Below are 21428 nucleotides of genomic sequence, written 5' to 3'. Positions count from 1 at the left end.
GCGTCATTTGAAGGATCAAGCTCGACGAAAATGGTTCACATTAGTGAATACTAATGCCATCTCTTAGAATTTTCAGGTACTTATCAGACTGCCTAGTAGTAAGTAGGCAAAGCTTAGAGAACACATAAGACACTATAGTCCGGTCAACAGTAGAGACCCTGCGAGTTGCTGGTCGGAGAGCGCCTATTAAAAACTATTAAAAAACTCAGATATAGAATGAAATAATCTGTAAATACTCTTCGGGATTTTGTTAAGGGATGTTCAAAGATTATTTAGGAACTTTGGCAAACTCGAAAATTAAATTTTTTAATACTGTTTTTCAGGCTCGAAAGTGACCATTTTCGCGATTTTTCAAACATTAAATTATTTATAACTCGGAAACGGTCAATTTTACAAAAAAACGACAAGAGTGAAAAATGTTTAGAATGGCCCAAAATACCTTAGAAAAATGCTTTCAGGTCGAAAAAAGCATTTTTTACGTTTTAAACAAAACAAGTTTGTTTAAACAAATTTGACCAGTTTTTGCTGCCGGCAAGATCTTGATCCTCATTCAGGGGTATATTCCGAAAGAGAATATGACAAAAAATCCTATCGTAAATTTTTATCAAACGAATGCGACGTTTTCGCCTTGTCTATATGCTAGGCATGTCGAGTAACGCACGTGCATGCGCGCATGACGCAAGCACTCAGTGCGCATGCGAAGAGGGTCTTAAATGATTTATTTATCATAAAATAAAGTACGAAAAATATTTAATTTTTAAAGTTTTATTTTAGAAATGGAAAATTATGACATATTTAATAGGGTAACGGAACCAATTATCGAAGGGATCTAATTGTCTGATGTCAAAGCTAAAGGTTTTTCTTTTTTAAGTTAGGTTTTGCTTTTATCAATACAAAAATTAGATGTATAATATTTGAAGTTACAAGATATCAAGTGCTTCTCTTCCTGTCTCTTCCAGTTTTAATGGTATTTTTAAACTTCTTTTAATTTTATGCTTAAAAAAATATATTTTTATTTTGCACAAACAATCATTTTAACTCTTCTTATTTATTTGAATTAAAAATTTGAAACTCTTTTTGATGGATAATAATAATAATAAATTTATATTTTGGCAGATTTCAAACTTTATTCATAGTGCGCACATGTCACGGAGTAATAATATAAGGAGACCGATCATGCTGTACAATAGGGTGGTCCAAAAATGCATGGCAAAATTTTTTTGCATGCTAGAGGACAACGATCCCCTCCCCCCATTTTATTTCAAATCCGAAAAAAGAAATTCCCTAATTTTTTTTTTATTTTAACAGTTGCCGGGTTTTACTTGAAGTTTCCCGTGTAAAATGTATGAGGAAAAATCACTTGCTTGAGTTTTTAGAATAATTTTTTAGGGTTTGAAAAAATGTGATGGGAAAGTATGGGGGCCTGTAGAGAATTATCCAACGAAGAATTTCATGTATCATATATATGGACTTGACATCCCTAACACACCCCCACGAGTATTTGAGAACTACCCTTAAAACTAGAAATGTCCATTCTTCATGGAATCGACATTTTGAGCACTGTATTCTGGTATTTTTTTACTTAAAATTATTAATGTAGGTCTAATGGAATATTTATTATCATTGGTTAATTAATTTCTAATTATTTAAACAAATCGATTTTGTTTAAATTTGTTTTCGAACATTTTTTTTCCTTAAAATTATTACTGTTAGTCTAGTGGAATAATTAATAACATTGGTTCATTAATTTTTAATTATTTAAATAAATTCCATTTGTTTAAATAATTTTTTCTGGAAAATTAGTTTTCCCTCTAAAAATTATTACTATTAGTCTAGTAGAATATTTATTAACATTGGTTAATTAATTTTTTATTATTTAAACAAATGGGATTGGTCTAAACAATTTTTTTTGAAACTTTGTTTTTTTCCCTAAAAATTATTACAATTGTTCTAGTGGAATATTTATTAACATTGGTTCATTAATTTTCAATTGTTTAAACAAATGGAATTTATGTAAATAATTTTGTATTTAAAAATTATTAATATTTCTTCAGTGGGATATTTATCAACAGTGTTTTATTAATTTTATTTGAAAAAGAAATGGTAACAAAAATTATTACTTAAATATTACTGATTAATTAATTATTATTGAATGAATTATTAATTAGTTATTAGTTATTACTGATCAATATTCCACTAGACCAACATTAATCATTTTTATTTGAAAAAAATCGAAACGAAATTATTTCAACAAATTCCTTTTTTTTAATAAATTGAAAATGAATGACCTAATATCAATAAATATTCCACTAGACCAATAGTAGTCATTTTTAGGGAAAAAACGAATTAAAAAAAATTTCAAACAAATTCCATTTGTTTAAAAAATTAAAAATTATTGAACCAATGTTATTAAATATTCCACTAGAGTAACAGTAATAATTTTAAGGGAAAAAAATTGTCGAAAAAAAATTGAAACAAATTCAACTTGTTTAAATAATTAGAAACTAATTAACCAATGATAATAAATATTCCATTAGACCTACATTAATAATTTTAAGTAAAAAATACCAGAATACAGTGCTCAAAATGTCGATTTCATGAAGAATGGACATTTCTTGTTTTAAGGGTAGTTCTCAAATACTCGTGGGGGTGTGTTAGGGATGTCAAGTCCATATATATGATACATGAAATTCTTCGTTGGATAATTCTCTACAGGCTGCCATACTTTCCTGTCATATCTTTTTAAACCCAAAAAAAATATTCCAAAAACTCAAAAAAATGTGATTTTTCCCCATGCATTTTACATGGGAAGCTTCAAGTCAAAACCGGCACCTGTTAATATGGCAAAATAAAAAAATAAAAAATTGCGCAATATCTTTTTTCGAATTTGGAATTAAATTGGGGGGATCGTTGCCCTCTAAAAAACAAAAGCCTTTTTGAGCCACCCTACTGTACAAAGCGTCTCGAGTTTTGACTGCGGTAACTGTACATTTATTGCCCGACTTAGCGTTTAAACCCAATGCTCCAAGGAAGGGGACATGCGCACTGTGATTTGTTATCTCCTTTTTTCCGCAAGAAATGTGCGAATGAGTGCCGTGTTGAATGACAACTGAATACTGAGGTTATGTTCCTGTAAATATTGTCAATTGAGTTTGTCAATATACGTTCTTATTTATTTCTGTGTTTTTGTACAGAATTAAGTTGACTAATTGTGAACTGGAAATTATGGGTAAGTAATACAGATTTAATTATAATCATTAAATTATATAAAATGGGCAGATTGAATAATGTGACAGTATAATATTAGGTAATATGTTGTTGTGGTTGTCAAGCACTGGAACTCACTCGCACACTTCTCGCGGGAGAAAAGGAGATAGCAAATAACAGTGCGCATGTCCCCTTCCTAGTAAGCATTGTGTTTAAACGCAATAAATGTATAGTTACCGCAGTCAGAACCTATTTACGGTCATCGGTCTCCTTATTATTACTCCGTGACACATGTGTGCTTCGGTTAGTTCGGAATTCCGTCACGGGGTGATTGTACACATGCTGACATTGGCGACGCATTGTATACGCACTAAAGGCGCATGCACAGAATGCTTTTAGATGTGGTGCATTCTTGCAAGCAACAGATGTCTGTTTATTCCCTTAGTTGAAGCTAATGGAACAGGCAACTTTCGGTAGCTAATTTTTAAATATGTTTCACGTGAATGTGTAATTTTCCATTGGGAATTGAAAACAGGGCCCGCTCTAGCAAGATTTGTTTCTAAACTATATTTTCATCAACGTGAATTTATATAAAAATTCAAAAACCGCAGTCCAATGTTGATTAATTGTTAACTTTTATCTTTGTCATATCTATTTGTGTTTCAGTATTTTTTCATGTACTTACATTCTCAAGAACAATCCATGTTGTTTTATTGGAATTGATGACTCCGTTCAAAAACGAACTCTTTTGAAAAACTGTTCTTTTTGGTCGCGAAGTGCGCACATTTTGATGCGTTCGACGTGTGTAAATTGAAGAATAAGTTTTAAGATAAATCATTTTTCTGACAAATATAAATAAGAAATATTATTTTAAGAGTATGTGTTAAGATTTTTTGAAAGAAATAAAGGAAAAAGTAACATTTGTGAAAAGTTATTTTTATCTAACAGTTGAAAACGATATGTACAAAGGGAAAACATATTATGGATATGTCGTGTGCATCACCATGCTTTTCCTAGGGTACTTTTAATCATTACTTTTGTCTTTGGTTAAAGATTGATTATTTATTCTTAGACGAAATCTTAAAAACCTGTTCAATATTTTGTCTTTTAAATCGTGGCACGGTGAAATATGAATGGCATGGATTGACGTGAATTTAGGTGAGAAAAAATTGAATACATTCAGATTCTTTCATTTATGGACTACTTGGCATAATTAATGTTTTTAAAATCGACGGACTTTCTCAAACCAACCGACGCAATAAATTTCTCGCAAGTTTTTGTGATTTGTTGGGTGCTATTAATAAGATATCCAGCAATTCGATACAGTCCATTTTTTCACATTATTCAATGGGTCCATATGTAAAGGTGCTAAAACTAATTTCATATTAAGACGGGCTAATGAAGCTGGAAGAATCGATGGTGCTTCAGTTATTGGTGTTGCTGGCAGTTTGTTGTTAGACATACTGGCCAAATCAGCTGGAAAAGCTTCAACAGTCAATGGCTCTACAGTTAGTTTAATTATTGACAGTGTCTTAATTCTGGATATACTAACAGCATCAGCTGGAGGAGATTCAAGAGTCGATGGTGCTGCCGTTAGTTAAAATGTTGGTTTTCTAGACACACTGGCAACATTATCGGGAGATGTTTGAGTATTCAATAGTGCAGCAGTTACTTAAAATTCCTAAGCATATTTATAACATTAGCTGTATTGCCGTGCAAGTTAAAAAGACACTTGGCACATTATTGATGAAAATGACATTTCCACATCAATCAATTTGAAAAACAAAACTGTACCTATCTGTTCAAACGAGAATTCTGACAAATAGATTTGATTAAGTAACAAGTTTTTTGCGACTGAAATATGTAATTGGGTGCAGCAATTAACCGTAACTCACTGAAAAGTTTCGTATATGGCCTCTAACACTATACAAGACGTATGGAAATACAACTCAGAAAGACCGCATGTCGAATCACGGCCCTTTTAATTTGTCAAAGAGAGGAGGCTCCGTCTTGATCAATACAATAAGGTAGAGTATACCTTAACTAAAGTTTTTCTTGCTCTGTAAAATATTTGAGTTTTTTTCGCTTGTAAGCCATTGTGCAGGTAGAGAGATTTTACAGATAAAAACGCCGCGTGTGTTCATTATAAATAACTGCATGTCTATTTTGTTATTTCAAAAAAGAAGAATGTAAATTTTTTGAGAGAATGAGAAAAATATTCATCAAATCCGGTTATAAAAATGGATGGGGCATCGATTTATAGCTCCAAACTGTCGATTAGGGTACGACTCTAACCGCTTAAACGGAGTAAAGAAATGTTTCTCCATTCCAAAAAATGAGGTTGATCGTTGGTAACAAGCAACTAAGCGTGAACATTAAAACCAGGGGTTTTGACATCTGAATTTACAAACTGCTGCTAAAAAACCTCGTCGTCTGATCATGCGCGTTTTTTTTAAAAAGATTCTGAAATGTCTAATAAAAAAGTCAGCCTTCGAACAATACTCTGGGCAGCTTAGCGTTAGATTTCTTGTACCATTATGACTATAAGGAAATAATTATTTACATACTTTTTTGAGACATGAACTTTCTCGTTAATTTTCTCCGTTCGAAGCTGAACAGACATACGTTTCTTTTTAACTTGTACGGTAGTTTATAATTTTGATGGTTCATAGGTGTTCCAGTTAGTTGAAATGTTATTGGTGTTCCAGTAAGTTGAATTATTGACAGGCGTTTTCTGGGCATACAGACTCCAGTAGCTAAAAATGGTTGAATGGACGGTGGCGCTCCAGTTAGTACAATTGTTGACAGTGGCTTCGAGAACTTAATAGTATTTGCTCGAGAAGTTTTCAAAGTCGATGGTAACGCGGACGAGGGAAATTTAATTTTAGATTCATTAATTTTCAAGAAATTCGGATACAAAATTGCTATCATTGTAGTCGTAGTTGCTTGAGTGCATCGACTTAGTGTATTGAGTAAAGAAAAGCAAACGCAGGTCGTATTTGAATTGTAAGACGTTACATGTTTCGACCTGATCACACTAAATAAATTGTCTGCAATATCTTGTGTGAATCTCCCAGTGAGGGCAAACAGAAACCCTCTTTTCTCTACCAAATAATGAACCAGTTGAATAGCGGACATCGTGGACAACATAAAGTCCTTTTGAATTGATTTGAATGCCCCTGTTTCATCATTGCGTGTTCTTCAAAGGAGATCCACCATGTCTTTTAGAAAAGAAGTCGTTTCTTTGTATTTTTCGTTATTAAATTTACTGAGAGCACTCTGCAAATTGCGAGACGTCATGAGTTGAAACCATTTAGCTACATTGCCAACGAATCATGTTATGTTTTCATACTCTGAGTTGGATTGCTCGTTGGTTGCTGCGTTCTACTTTTTCAAAGAATGTCCTTTGTTCTTGAATGAGGTGTTAGAGTGAAAACTCAATTTTCTTGTAACTGAAGCATTTCAACTAAATGTCCAACGTCCACAATATTAGTTGGAAAATTGTAGGCTCTCTGAATATCGTCCGGTATATAAATATTACCGTTAATAATAATGCTCTGCTTTGTGTTTTTGATTACATGTGGCACATCAGCAAATAAGCAGTCAGCGATCAGGATCTCCTCGAGAGTGAAGATGTGGAATCGAATTCTTAATTTCAGTGTTCTTACCAGCGGTTATGTCAAATGCATTTTAACAAGCAGCGTTATTCGGACCCATTTCAAAAGTGACGCTATTTACTTCAGGCCAACGTGTTGTTTTTTTGTTTGGATTATCTGTAAAATTATAGGTTTTAATAATACACCGCTAAAACTACCACCAGTGGAATCGTATCCAACAATCTGCTTCCATTATGCATCTTTTCCCGTTATGATATAAACAATAGCATACCTTACTGTTCCATGAACAGCATGCTCGACTCCCCGTTATAATCCCTAAACTCGTTATTCCTATCTCCCTCCTCACAATATAGTTCGGCGTATTCCTTGCCAAGCCCAGTGTCCACTTTACGTACCTCTCCTGTGTCGTGTTTACCTCCTCACTTGCCTACCACCCCCACAACTCCACTCGGTGAAATAAGACACTCATCACCAGCGAATCAAACAATTTCAATCTCCTTACAAAATCATCTGCGAAAAACCTCTTTCCCCCCGACCCCACGCCAGCCTCATCACAACATTTCCCTTCTCCCCCTCTCTTTTTATCCACCTTTTTATCATCTCCGTTAAAGCCTCTTCGCTCTTTGCTAGCAGCACTATGTAATCTGCATATGCGAGTGACCATATCCTGACGCCTCCTACCCTAACTCCTCCTACCACTCAAGCCGCTATCTTACTTTTAATATCCGCGATTAAAATGGCAAAAAACGTTGGGCTAAGCGGGCACCCTTGTTTGAACCCCCTATCCTTTCAGAAACTGTCAGAGATTCCCTCCACTCATCTTCCACTATCTTTGGTCTCCTCATTTACCTCCCTTGCCCTCTCGATCAGGCCTCTTTCCACTCCCCCCTCTTCCATTGCCTCACACAACCCTCCACTGTCCACCGAAGGGAACGCGCCTTTTAGATCTACAAAAAACGCGTACACTGCGGCACCCTTCTTGCTTAGTTCTCTATCCACCACGTGCTGTAAGACGTAAATATTATCAATAGTACTTCTTCCCTCCCTAAAGCCCGCCCGCATCTCCGGCAATATTCCTTTCCCCTCAACATCCTATCCGCAGCCTATCTGCCAACACCATCGTCTTTAGCATCTCCCTTACCTATTGTGTGCCAAACAGCCACGCTTCGTTCTCTACACCGTCCAGCCCTGCTGCCTTAGATTTATTTAACTTCCTTATCTGCTTCCCTATCTCCTCGTCATTCAGCTCCTCTCCATCAACCTCCCTCGTTCGTCTAATTCCCTCATATCTTTTCCGTGTATGTAATTCCTGAAATAATTGTGTAAAAAAATTTCACCATTCGTCACTCCCTATCTTCTCACTTATCCCCACCCTACGTTGCCTAAACATATTAATTATCTTCTACACGGCTCATTCTGTCTTAACACTTCTAAACTTCTCTTCCAAATCTTTCTCTTTTTCTGCTTTTTTTTCTTACACATCAACCTAGACTCCATGCGCATTTCTACGTACTCCTTCCTTTTCGCAGTTCCTTACTTCCACTTCCTATACTTTCTTTTCACCTTTCCCTTCATCATTTTACATTCCCTATCCCACCGCGGCTTCACCATTCCTTTCTTCTTCTTCCTAAATACCTTCTTTTACACATGCTCTTTTACTTTCTCTTTCAGACCCACCCATATCTCTTCCATCGTCTCCCACTCAAAGCTTACCTCTCTCATCTGCTCCTGATACTTCTCTATCGCCTCCCTCGTCCATGTGATCCTCTCTACTAACAACCCTTCTTCCCCACTCTGCTTTCCGCCCCCCTTTATTTACAAACTTAATGGCTGAAGTTCTGATTCAACCCTATATTTCACTGCCAATTTCTCTATCATCTCCCACCCTTGCATATTTATGATCACATTGTCTATTACCGATACCCTCATCCTACTCACATACGTGTAATCTCCCTCTTCGTCCCCTGTTACCATACCATTCGCCAACGTCCGCCTCTGTCCTCCATCCAGTCTCTTAGAATCTCCCCCTCTTTATTTATTATATTATCCTTCCATTTTTTCGAAGCTCTCTCCTTCCCGGTACAGGCCCCCTTTCCCCCGATTCTCCAATCAAAGCCCCCCCCCCCAGTACCACCATACCCTCATCTGTCTCTCCTAGTAAGTCTTCCACCCTTTTTTCATCCCATCCTTATTGTACGAAGTCACAAACTTATTCTTCCTCTAATACATCAATAACCCCTGTTATAATTCCTCCACTAGCTTTCCCTTTACTCGTTACTCTGACTGCCTCCTGTAGCCTCAACCTATACCCCCTTTGGCAACTTTGACTCTACTATATCCTATTCCTTTCTCTCTACCCACGTCTCTACCAATCCAATCACATCAAATTCTTGAATACACCTCCAGAAATCCGCATCTTTCTTCTTTACCCCTCCTACGTTCCAGTACAGCACCTTTAACACTCTTCCATCCTGCTTTACTCCCACCCCCTACTTCCCACGAAACAAATTCCACTGCACTTCCTTTAATACCTCCTTCTCCTCATCACATACATTTTCTTATCTATTTTTATTTTCCGATACCCTACCTTCGGCGCTCTCTATTCACTCCTCTCCTTCCTAGCCCTGCCATTTAGTATTCCCTGCACATCCCTTTCCTTCCTCGTCAAATCCTCGTAAAAACTTTCCGTACCTTGCCTTTAACCCACCCTATGCTCTGTAGCAGCGCTTCCACCCCCTGCCTTTGTTCCCCGCTCTTTAGCTTCTATCCTCTTATTAATATATTGTTTTCCCTATCTGCCTTTTCTCTTCACGACATCCTTAACTCCATTGCCATTATCCTTTCCCTATCCGCTCTCTCCCCCTTTTCATTCCTACGCTCTCCCACTTTCTCTTGTATCATATTCTCTACCCTCTCCTAAATATCTTGCTTCTTGCGCTCCCCCCTGTCAACTGCTTCCATTCCCGACCTGCCCTCCACCTTCTCAAGCTTTTTTCCGCCCTATCCTTCCACAACCTAGTATCTTCTTCCATCTCCTTCATTTTATCCTCTTTTTCCTTCCTTACCGACATCACATCTCTCTACAATCCTTCTACTTTCCCCCTCAGCTCTTTTACCTCCTTTTCCCATCTCTCATCTCTTACCTTCAGGTCCTCCCTCATACTTTCCAACTGCTCCATAGATTCCCTTACACCCTCCCTCAATCCTCTGACCTCGCCTATCAGCAACCAAAAACACTCCTTCTCCGTTTGCCCCTCCATTTTAAGGGGAGGGGGTTAAACTACGTGTTCGTACGCTTTTTTTAAAGGGGCTGTCTAGCGTGCTTTTCTCCGGACTCTCTTTGTTGTGTCTTTTTCTCTTCAGGAGATCCTCCCCCTCACTTGCACTGGACGCTCTCTCCCTTGCCTTTTCGCTTCCTTCACTCCGATTCTTCCCTCTCCGTGACGCGCTACTTGACACCGGACCACGCAAGCTAGCCGTCGTGTCCTGGAAATTTTCTCCCCGTGTAATTCACAGCCTTTGCAGATACCCTTTTCTCTCTCTTAACATCCCCCATCACTACGAGAATCACCCTTGTCCACTCCCCACTCCGTTACCACTTGGAGTAGTGGCTTTCTCGGGGAGAAGAGCTAGATCATCCAGACGATCGATTCCCCTCCCCTTTCGAAGAATTCCCAGGAGAGCTGGGTCCATGGGCATCGATGACTGATTCCCACGCCCTCGCAACCACACAAGTACCACTTGTAATATTGGATTTATCCCTTATTCCTGTAAAACCTCTTGCCCTTCCGATAGCAGGGGCGGTAGGTTCGGACGGCGACTTGAGACCAATCAAGTCGCCCAAGCACGACCAAAGCCTGCTTGAATCTTTCTCGGATCCTAATGCTCCTACTAATGATAGGAGACACCCCGCCCCCTTATTTACCCTCACCTTGCTCACGAATGGGGCACAGGCGTTTTCCTCGACTCCGGAGGACTCTATCACTGCCAGTGCTCGATTTGTCCGAAGCTGAATGTTCCCCCGGGTGTGCCACGAAAGGCGGTACTTCCTCGTGGCCTTCCTCATCTCCGGGGAGCACCGGATTCTCCTGAGTGGAAGTCTTTTCCTTGAAGAAAGGAATTAGGGCGGATTGACCCTCGAGGTGTCGAGGCTCCATCCCTCTGCTTCCCGTGAACTCCCGGATAATCGGTTTGGCTCTGGGATTTTAATGGGGTGCTCTTCCTTCCCTCTTTCGCAGGACATCTACCGACTATTTCCTGCACTTCCGGACATTATAATTCCTAGTCTACCGTTTGGGTCCTTCAATTTGTACAGCCTACGGATGCCACTGTGGTCCATAATCACTTCAAAAAGATGACCCTCAAGATATGGCCGGTATTTTTCAACTTCCCAGATCACCGCCAAGTACTCTTGCTCAGTGACTGTGAAGTTTCTTTCAGGAGCGGCCATTGTTCAGCTGGCATAAGCGATTACTCGCTCAGCGCCATCTGTGAACTGAGTCGAGAACAGCCCTTAATCTGATACAACTACTCTGTATCTCTGTAACGGTTTCGGTAACTACGATAATATCATCGAGGTAAGCAAACACGTGAGTTTCGACTACAGGCGTTATCAATTTATCCAACAGACGTTGAAAAGTAGCCGGAGAGTTCGACAAGCCGAAAGGCATTCGTGTGTATTGATATAAACCCTTTTTCGAAACAGCGAAAGCAGCACACTCCTCACTTTCAGGTGACGATGGAATTTGATGAAAAACCTGACTGAGATAAATCTTCGACAACTGGGTTGCACTCCCCACTATCCAAAGGTTCAATTAAACCTTCCCTTTCCAATTTGTTATCAGAATTTCAAAGTGCTTCTAAAACTTTATGAGAGTATTTCCGATCATTCTGTTTAATTTGAGGATTATATTGCACGTCAAACACATGAAAAGTTAAATGAGTAGCTCGTAATTTCTCTGACATAGGCGGAATCTTCCAGTCTAGGAGTTTTTCTAAAACCTCTAACTGACCATGTAACAATTCCCTAAGGCCCTCACATTTAATTGGGGATTGAATTATTCAATATTGGCGCAACAATAACTTGGAAAAGGATCTAGACTTACTTGCACACTCTTACTATATGGGAGGGGCAATCTATCAAAACTTACATTTCTCATATTATTCTTCTGCATAGAACTATTCCCGGATCTTACGGAACTAATGTTTATATCTGTTGGATCAGAAATATCCTGTTTAACCACAACTTCTGAATTCTCATCTCCTAAACCTAAACTAATCCTATTTCCTTCTTAAGAGTACCAGAGTCCGTCTTCAAGTATCCAAATCCTTCTTTTATATTTGACTTCGAAGTCAATGACCTCTGCAAAGTCATTACCTAAAATAACTTCGCAGTCTAAAGTTGGAGCAAAACGAATTGTTATTCTATTCTTATAACCTTAAAACTGTACAAACATGTTGGTCGTTCCTAATACTTCCTTAGTCGCTCCATTCGGATACACAACACCCGAGGCAGAATCACGTGGTAATCCGTCGACTATCGAGCTGAAATTTCGTATCGCGCGTCTACTTATGTAGCTGCATAAAGAGCCAGGGTTAAATAGCCCTTTTAACCTATGACCCTCTATAAATACTAATCTAATAAATACTACACATGCAATCGCCTATCACGAAACAAAGCACACATCTGCTCACAATACTTACTATTAATACAGCAACATGTGGGGATCCTTTCGAATAAGGAGGGCAAGCGGATCCGTTCATTGTCCATCCTTACTCGTTTCCCCGGTTTAAGGAATAACTTATACAGCAAGCAATTGTGGTTATATTTGGTTTACTGCAAATGTGGCAAAACATCACTTCCGGCTTGTTACAAACCCTAAAGAAATGCCTGGTTTCATTAAAATTCCAGCACCCAGGACGCCTAGCACCGCTTTGTTTTTTACCTAGACAGCGGCTACTGGTGCCTGAGACTGAGAATTCGTTTAGCCTGGCAGATTAAAGATCGCCGGCGCATTTGAGGAGCTATGGTGTCCCGCATGAGGATTTTTGTAATCTAGTTTTTGGAAACAGAGATGGAGGTGGGAAATTTCGGTAAAAATGTAGGGGATACCCTAAAGGTATTCCTACAAAACTTGATGGGGGCAATACCATGGCAACTCTGATGGAAAATTCGTAAGTGCAGAGGTATTGACATCCAGCTTTTCTTGTGGACTTGTTTCTTCATTCCTTTTATTACGGTTCCGGTTGCGGTATTTGGGGTTACTAACCCCTTGGAAGTTTTTAAGTTATTTAGTTAGAACTTAAATAACGAACTGATATTTTGCAAATAATCGGTTATGGGTTCACTTGGTCCCTGGGTCCTTTTTCTAACCTCATCTTTAAGTTTGAGTTAGAAATTAACCCCTATACCTTCGTCTGAATTGCCTGACAAAACTGTCTCAGTCGGAACTCTTATTTTCATCTGAACATAACCTAAACCACGTTATAGCATTTATGAGTAAGGAGACTAGGCATTGCTGCAAGTAATTGGCTATCAGTCAAACCACTACCCAAACGGCATTCACCCACCCTTTTCAAGAACTCTTCCCCACCATTATCCCTTAAACCACTGAATAAGAGATTGCATTTACGGACCACGTTCAAAACATTTGGAGCACGATCATTCAAATGATTGAAACCAAACGAGGGATGAGTGCAAGCATTGAAAGCATTAGTTTGACAGGGTTGTCGGGTTGTTTCGGGATAACGCATTCGTTCACCAACAATAGTAGAATTAACAAGTGGAGTTGGATGGCTACTAGGATTTTCACCGAGATTTCTCTGTTCGGCCAATAGTGTGTGATATGAACTAACCAAAGAAATTGAAGGTGTATTTCCTCTCAAATTCGGTGGATCTAGATTGATGAAACTATGGAATTTCAGGCCCTTTGGGTGGTTACCACTCGGAATGAAACCAATAGTATTGCCTGCCCTAGTATCAATACTAGTGAAATCTGAGTGATAAAAGGTTGACCTGCTGACAGGGATCTGTGGAAATCCGGGCGTGACTGCAGAGTTCCGTATGTTTGGGTAACCACTATCAACAAAAGGTTCAGCGAAATATACGGACCTTGTGTTCATGGTCGTGGGTATTATGAATTTCAAAATGGAGGATCCAATATGGCGATCGAAATTGTTGAATTCTGGCCAATATTACTAGAAATTATTATCTGGGGGGTTTTGAGGTCTCTGAAGCCGACTCCAGTGTCAAAATTACGAAATTCAAAATTGCGGATCCAATATGGCGATAAAAATTGTGGAATTCTTGCCAATATTACTAAAAAATTGTTACCTGGGGGCTTTTGAGGTCTCTGAAGCCGAAACTAGTGTCAAAATTACGAAATTCAAAATCGCGGATCCAATATTGCGATAAAGATTGTGTAATTTTTGCCAATATTACAAAAAAATTGTTACCCGCGGGTTTTTGAGGTCCCTGAAGCTGAATATGAATACAGTGTCAAAGTTACGAAATTCAAATGTGGGGTTTAATATGGCGATCAAAATTGTGAAATTCTGGCCAATATCACCGAAAGTTATTTTCTGCGAGTTTTTGATATCGCTAAATACAAATAAAGTGTTAGAATTGCAACATTCAAAATGACGGATCAAATATGGCGACCAATAGTGTGGAATTTTAGCTAGTAATCTTTAAAATTGGTATCAGGAGGTTTTTCAGGTAGCTAAATCCAAATCTGCTGTTTAAATTACACAATTCAAAAGTTTGGATGACCTGTCAGTTTTCGGGGTGCTTTGTTAAAGTACTTGTGGCAATTTTAAAAGAGCAATAACTTCTTTCGGAAAGGGTTTAGATTGCTTTCGAAGAATTGGTGTTTTTGATATGATTACAGGATCAGGCGCAGTTAGCAGTGCATGTAACAGATCGATCATAGAATTTTTTCTTGTATTGTTTTCTCTAAAGTTTTTCAGAACTTTATTACATGATTCTTGTGGTTCCTCTGAGAGTTTACCAATCGATAATAAAGTGCAGAAGCTGGCATACAATACCAACCATATAGTTCTATTACATAAAAATGGTAAAACTCATCGAATCGTCCATCAATTAGAGATGAAACAAGATTGGTAAAATTTCCAATCAGAAACAAACGAAATTTTTCCCAAAAATTATTAAAATTTCCAATCATTTCTAAAACTTCTGAAAATTACCGGTCAGATTCCCAGTAACAACTACCAGTTACATGTACCGACAGTGACCCCCCAATGTAATTCAACTGCGTGATACACGACAAGCAATCTCAAAATTCATTAAAACTTCGCGAAATCAGCTATTATTCGGGATAAGTTAAGTTTACTCAGGTTACAATTTTTTTAATGGACAAAAGAACATTTTCCCGCTAGAATGGCAAAAATTTCCATAACTTTAGAAAGTCACCGGAAGTTTCTGATAAATTGCCGGTCCAATTCTCAAACGATTCAACATGACTTCAAGCACAATGCAAATTCATTGGGACTAGCTCTACAGAAGAGGGAGTTCGTGGTGGCGATCACTCAGCAAGATCGAATCAATCATACTAACTTTGATTAATAGCATTATATTATTTCTATATAGAGCCAAACAATTAATATTCATACTTAGTTATAAATTTCGGCAAAGGTTCAAATCTACCAAAGATAAAGTTGATTGTCCCATCTTGTTTAAAATTTATACATTACAATCAATTCTACAGTTAATCAATCAAGTGAACAAGAACTTCTTGAATTAAAAATTGGAAAAAAAGAATCTGTAAAGAAAGGGATTTGAAATTAGGGAAGTATTTTTACCTAGAGTAATGCTTAAGTAAGGAGAATAAAAAAACTGCATTCCTTAATTCTCCTGACTGTTATGAAAACAAATTCCGTTCGCTCCAAGAAAATTTCGTCCTGACACGAAATTGGCAACGCATAATCTTGTCTTCTTTCCGCTCAGCCAAAGCGTCGTCCTACATAATTACTCAAATAAACTTCCTGCAGGACATCGACGCGCCATCTGGCGTCTTGAGTAATGGGCCTTGTATCACCAGAGTGGTAAGAGATATGGCTCTACGAGTAAAAGAGAGTTAACTAGGAAGACATTGAAGGACCTCCTGCTGTCCAGGCTATTAAACTCCGTAGCAAATGAACACGTTCCTTGAGTGCCAGTTTTATTAACGGGGGAGTTTTGTTAACAAGTGGAGTTAACAGTCCGTATCGTAGTATTAAACCCACAACATTCATAAATTCTTCACAGCAGGTTAGGAACCCCTTGGAGCTGTCAAAACGCGACAAGGAGCTTCGTCGTCCAGGTATGTAGGAAAACAAAACTCAAGGCATTCAGATATGTCCCTTCTCTCTTTCCCTTTCAATTCACAAATGATCTCTCAAAAATATTATTAAATTAAACTACTTATGTCGACTAAAATAACAACTTGTATTTCTAAACTGTAAAACATAAATCGTCACGTTACAATATATATAGTCAATATATCCTTTTACCTAAATACGAAAAGATTTCGATGGTCGCTCGCGCGATGTCACGTATTGCAAGTTCCAGTACAACGACGAGCATTGGAGGGGAAGGGGGGCGTGTATTAACTCTCCCGAGAGTCGAATTCGGCCGAATCTTTATTTCCGAGGAGAATCTCGCGTGAGTTCCGATCGCGAGCAGGTTCGGAAATCTCGGAACTACCGGACACCTCGATGAAATCTTGGAACTCTATAAGAATTCAATAGAGATTAATGCATTCATAGTTTTAAGATTTCTCAGTGAGTAGCCCCTCGTTTGAATCCATCACACGCTGTAACCAACTATCTCATAGTCGTGTGATATGGTTACAGCTGAAATTACCGCGATTTCGTCACAATTTTCTATATATGTATATTAGAGTGGTCTAAAAAAAGCGACTGTTCAAATATTCATAGGCGATCATTTTTTTATTTGTTGTAGTCATTTTTCAGCTCGCTAAAAGCAATTGTTCTTATGGAGTTTAACACGTAAAAATACAACTTCTTTCTTAAGTCCTACTTTACCAAAATAGCAGTATTTGCAAACTTATTAAACACTTTGGCTAAGTCTGTTTGAATTGAAATTTCTACAGAGTGTACTTTAAACCTCTCAGAACGAATATGAAAAAAAATAAAGTAAAATAGTGAAAGATTTACCATAAAAACGTGGTTTAAAAAATGGGGGAAAACTGATCATTTTACTTTAAGTTCGCCCGTAGGTTAACAGGTTAAGCCTTAATTACCTCAACCCTCAAATAACACATTTTAGGGTGTAGATATCTAAGTAGAAAAGCGTAATAATAACAGGGATGAAGGCGGTTTAGTGGCCAGAGGACAGATAGGTTAATCGTTAGAGTGGATTCACAGTTTTATCATTTTTATATTATTATGTCAAAAATTAAAGAAAAACTTTAGTGAGCTGAAAAATGACTTTACAACCAAACAAAAAAATAGGGATATGTGACCGGGACAGTTAAAAGAAACCGAGAAGTCCCTTTCAACTTTTTCGGACGATAGTCCGAAAACAAGTTTTCGAGAAAACGGCTGTTAAAGGTAACAAGTCGATACTTGTTAAGTTACTGTATTCTTCTCTTAATGGCAATGCTAAAATAAATAAGGCAGTTAAAGTATACAGTTTGTTCCAATAAAAACAACTTACTTTTTGCTATTAGAACAGACAAAAAAGTGAAAATAGATCCCTTTTAACTGTCCCGGTAACATTCTGCTTTTGACTAGGTTATACGAATTTCCAATCGCCCATGAACAGTTAAACAGTCACTTTTTTGGACCACTCTACCGTATATCTTTGCATAACTGTTCATTAGTATTGTAACCGATTTTTAATAGCAATTAGTGTAAATTTTTGAGTAACTAAGTTACGACACAAACTGGCGTTTAAGAAGAAGTGAATAGAATTCAAAATGTAATATTTGCTTTATTTCACAGGCAGGCGAAGGCGCTATAAGTCGTTGCAAGCCTCTAAAATATACTTACGAAAAGGAGATAGTGATGTACGCTTATTTTAAGCGTCTTGTATATTTTTCAACAGAGTGTATTTTCGCTCCGAATGCTTATCGGGGATACGCCCGAACCTTATTAAAAGATTTGGAAAAAATAAGACCTTCGAGCATTATAGACATCATACATTCAGGTATTAATATAATTTTTATATTAAATCTGTAAATTGTTTTCTTTGCCTAAATGGCTAGTCGCATTGAAGTTTAGTTTCGTATATTGCAGTTTTTTTAAAAATTTTTTTCATTTCACTATTATTATTATTGTTATTATACATTTTAGGTGAACGTTTGCAAATAAAGGACACAGTTAAGTTCCCAGAAAGACGAAATTGCACGCGCTGTGGATTCGTCTCCAGCCAGGAAATATGTAAGGCTTGCGTTTTGTTGGAAGGTTTAAATCGAGGTTTACCGAGACTCGGTATTGGTAAATCGAATAAAGCTAAGCAAATAATGAGCATTGCACCTAACGTAAGCAAAGAAGAGAATACAAATAAAAAGCTAGAGTTTTAAATATATGTTGTACATAAGAATAATACAATAAAAATAAATATTGTATGTTTTATTCACTAAAAAATGTTTTTTCGCGATTACCGAGAAAAAAAAGTTCTTGTTTACTTCTTGTTTCTTTTTGTTCGAACATGAGAATTCCAGACTGCGAATGGTTTTTTCGAAACTGATCGATAATAAAAATTTCTCGATTTTAAAATAAATTAAAGTATATAAATGTAACTTTTCGTAGTTACTTAGCTAATCACCACTACATCATATTTTTTACACTATCATATTAGGCCGATTGATTAATATTACATTTCTTCTCATTTTTACATTTTAACAAATATTATGATATATTTACAATTTTTTAAAGAGCGTCAAAAGTAGAAGTCATATTTTGTAATTCTAGCAGATTTCCAATATTCTTTACTGCATGGCAACATATTTTCTAAATTTTACCTAACTAATGTAGGCTGGATATTTATTTTTTATAGGCGCACGGCAAATAGGACACTCTAAAGTGATGCCCTCCGAACAATCCTCACATAAACATACATGTCCACAATCTAGTAAAATAATCTCGCGCGGATTAGATCGACAAACTACGCATACAAGGTCCTCTGTAAGATCAGTATTCCTAACTTTCTGTCTTCTTTCTTTTCGCGAGGCAGCTAAGGAATTACGTAGCTCTTTTGCCGCTCTTTCCTCTTCTCGGTCTTTCCAGAAACGACGGGCTACTAAGCCACCAATTACTATACCAATAGCACCAAATAGTAAGCATAACCACCTGCAAAATAAAATAAATGAACATTTATATATTCTTAAGGACTTTGTTAACTGAAAAAGCACGAACCACGCTATGTCACGAATTTCGACAAATGTTTTGTATTTAAATTCAAAGGGTGTTTTTTAATGAGGCGGGTTCGTTTTATATGAATTCGACCTAAAAAGTATCCCATCACGCAGAGAACTCAGAGTGGCCGTTAGTTACTTAGATTATCAGACCAGTGTAAGCCATGACGGGAAAGAAGGAAAATTTAAAGCACTGATTCTAGCTGTTTCTATTTGTTACAGATTAGAATAAATAAGATATTATTTAACAATTTATATTTATCGCCGATTAGAGTAGACTCTATGACACTTCTCTTTTTCAGGGCGGAAGAGGAAGCGAACAGGAAGTGTCAGATAACCCTCTCTCCAGCGTCAAGCCGCGTGCGGCGCAGTAGACGTGGTCCCAACTTGGGTATCTTTATCTACTGCGCTTGCCCGGTGCAGCGACCCTCATTGGTCACTTTTGGCGCACAAGAGAATTAACAATTATTAAAATAAAAATATATACTTATTATAAATTGTACATTAATTCAGAAATTACGCAGTAATTTTTTGCCAGTGCCAAAAATAATAATACTAGTTAAATACCTGAAAATGACGTTTTCAGCTCAGAACAATTTTTTTTAATTCAGAGGAGCCAAATAATGACGCTCAAAATGTGAAAAAAGGAACAAAAATCATCATTGTTGATAATAAAAATGTAGCCTGTGTTTATTGGTACTAAAAAATGCGGCTATTTGTACCAATATTTCGCTATACACTCGGCTCGCTAAATAAAACATTTTTGTTCTTCAAAAACCTTTTTCAATGAAATATAAATTCATCTTTTGAATTGAAACAAAATGGGCTATTGTTTACCAAATATACGCATTGGTATTTTTTTCTAAACTTACACCAGAAATTACGTTATTTCTGATATTAATAGGCAATTTACAATCATAACCTATTTTAATTTTAATAATTGTTAATTATGCCGGTTTGAATCATGCGCCAAGAGCGACCAATGAGAATCGCTGCACCGGGTAAGCGCAATAGCTCAACATACCAAGTTGGGATCACTGCGCAGTAGCCGCAGCCGGCCACGTATGCGTGTGCGTGAGGCAGCGTGAGAGGAGTCAACGAGTGACGGCAAGCGAACAAACAACCTTAAAATGAAGGACTTTAAAATGTCCTTTCCGAAATTGAAATAGAAGTACGATCATAAATAACAAGCAGAGAGGCGATATCAATAGAGTAGGCGACACTCAAGGATCCTTTGTTAAGCTTTCGGATTAAAATTTAGAAGTAGAATTTTAAATTTCATAGTTAACAGCCTAAAACATAATAATTCTGAATCTACGGGTTTCGATGATTTCAGATATTGAACTTTTTTTTAAATGCTTAAAATTGAAATTAATACGACGTTTCTTGTAAATGGAATGAGATACGCCAAAAAAGACAACATTTTTGAATCCAACTAGAAAATTGTATATTAATATATAAGTTATAATTATAAATAAGTATAATGAGAAAATTGATTAATTAAAAAAAAGTCTTAATAGTTTGAAGAGAAATTTAAAAAGGGACAGTCGGATTAGCGACGGCCAACTACTGTAAATAACTCTGCCCGCCCGGTACATGACGAATACAAAAGGAACATTATGTTACCGTCGCACCACTCTTAAGGCGAAACGGTAGGTTTGGCTGAGCACGGCAATGACTGCAGTGATATCTAAAAGAAAATCGGAAATACAGTCTAGTGCCCCCTGGCAAGTATGAAGACAACCTCATACCCGAAAATTTGTAGGATTCGGTTGGTAAAATTTTTGACCTGTTAGAAAGAGAAACTTAGCAACGAGAGAGACAGACAATATTCAACCATTTTTATCAAACCATGTTTCTCGGCTTACCTGCTCAGCTGAAGGGAAATATAACAAATAAAATGAATAAATAAATAATGTTTTCGCATCCAATAAGAAAAATAATTAAATGAATAAAATTGTGTTTATAAATTTTCTATGCGCCCACATAATCTGATTTAATGAACAAAACACGTTTTTTGGTAATTTTGCAATTTATCACGGTGAAAAATCGTAAAGCTAAAATATAAAATATTTGAAAGTTTCATATTCCTCCAGCTTAACAATTTAATTAAATTTTGTTTAATTTAATAATGTGTTGCTGTTCATATAATCGAAGTGAGAGCTATTTCGTATGTAATGGTCTTTTTACATTCTCACCCTGATGAGAAGGTATTGGTTTTATG

At 37.1% G+C, this 21428-nt stretch overlaps 2 protein-coding genes across 3 annotated transcripts in view; one reads left to right on the top strand and one right to left on the bottom strand.

Moving 5' to 3' along the window:
- The window catches only part of LOC117181558 (cytoplasmic tRNA 2-thiolation protein 1-like), a 77084-nt gene extending 56569 nt beyond the window's left edge, over positions 1-20515 (top strand). Inside the window, exons 3-5 of one of the 2 annotated variants that reach the window (XM_033374381.1) lie at positions 17790-17994; positions 18141-18227; positions 19507-20515. In XM_033374381.1, the coding sequence (XP_033230272.1) occupies positions 17790-17994; positions 18141-18227; positions 19507-19541 (327 nt within the window). In that variant the 3' untranslated portion in view covers positions 19542-20515. Of the gene's footprint in view, positions 1-17789; positions 17995-18140; positions 18435-19506 lie in introns of those variants that run through there. The other variant, XM_033374380.1, reaches the window with a different exon arrangement.
- The window catches only part of LOC117181557 (mitochondrial E3 ubiquitin protein ligase 1-like), a 44193-nt gene continuing 41171 nt past the window's right edge, over positions 18407-21428 (bottom strand). The window contains exon 5 of the mRNA XM_033374379.1: positions 18407-19139. Within this exon, the coding sequence (XP_033230270.1) occupies positions 18812-19139 (328 nt within the window). The 3' untranslated portion in view covers positions 18407-18811. The remainder of the gene's footprint in view (positions 19140-21428) is intronic.

This window comes from Belonocnema kinseyi, chromosome 10 (genome assembly GCF_010883055.1).
Source record: "Belonocnema kinseyi isolate 2016_QV_RU_SX_M_011 chromosome 10, B_treatae_v1, whole genome shotgun sequence".
Taxonomy (NCBI): Eukaryota; Metazoa; Arthropoda; class Insecta; order Hymenoptera; family Cynipidae; genus Belonocnema; species Belonocnema kinseyi.
The sequence above is the reverse complement of the archived record's forward strand: the minus strand, read 5'-3'. Positions and strand labels throughout refer to the sequence as shown.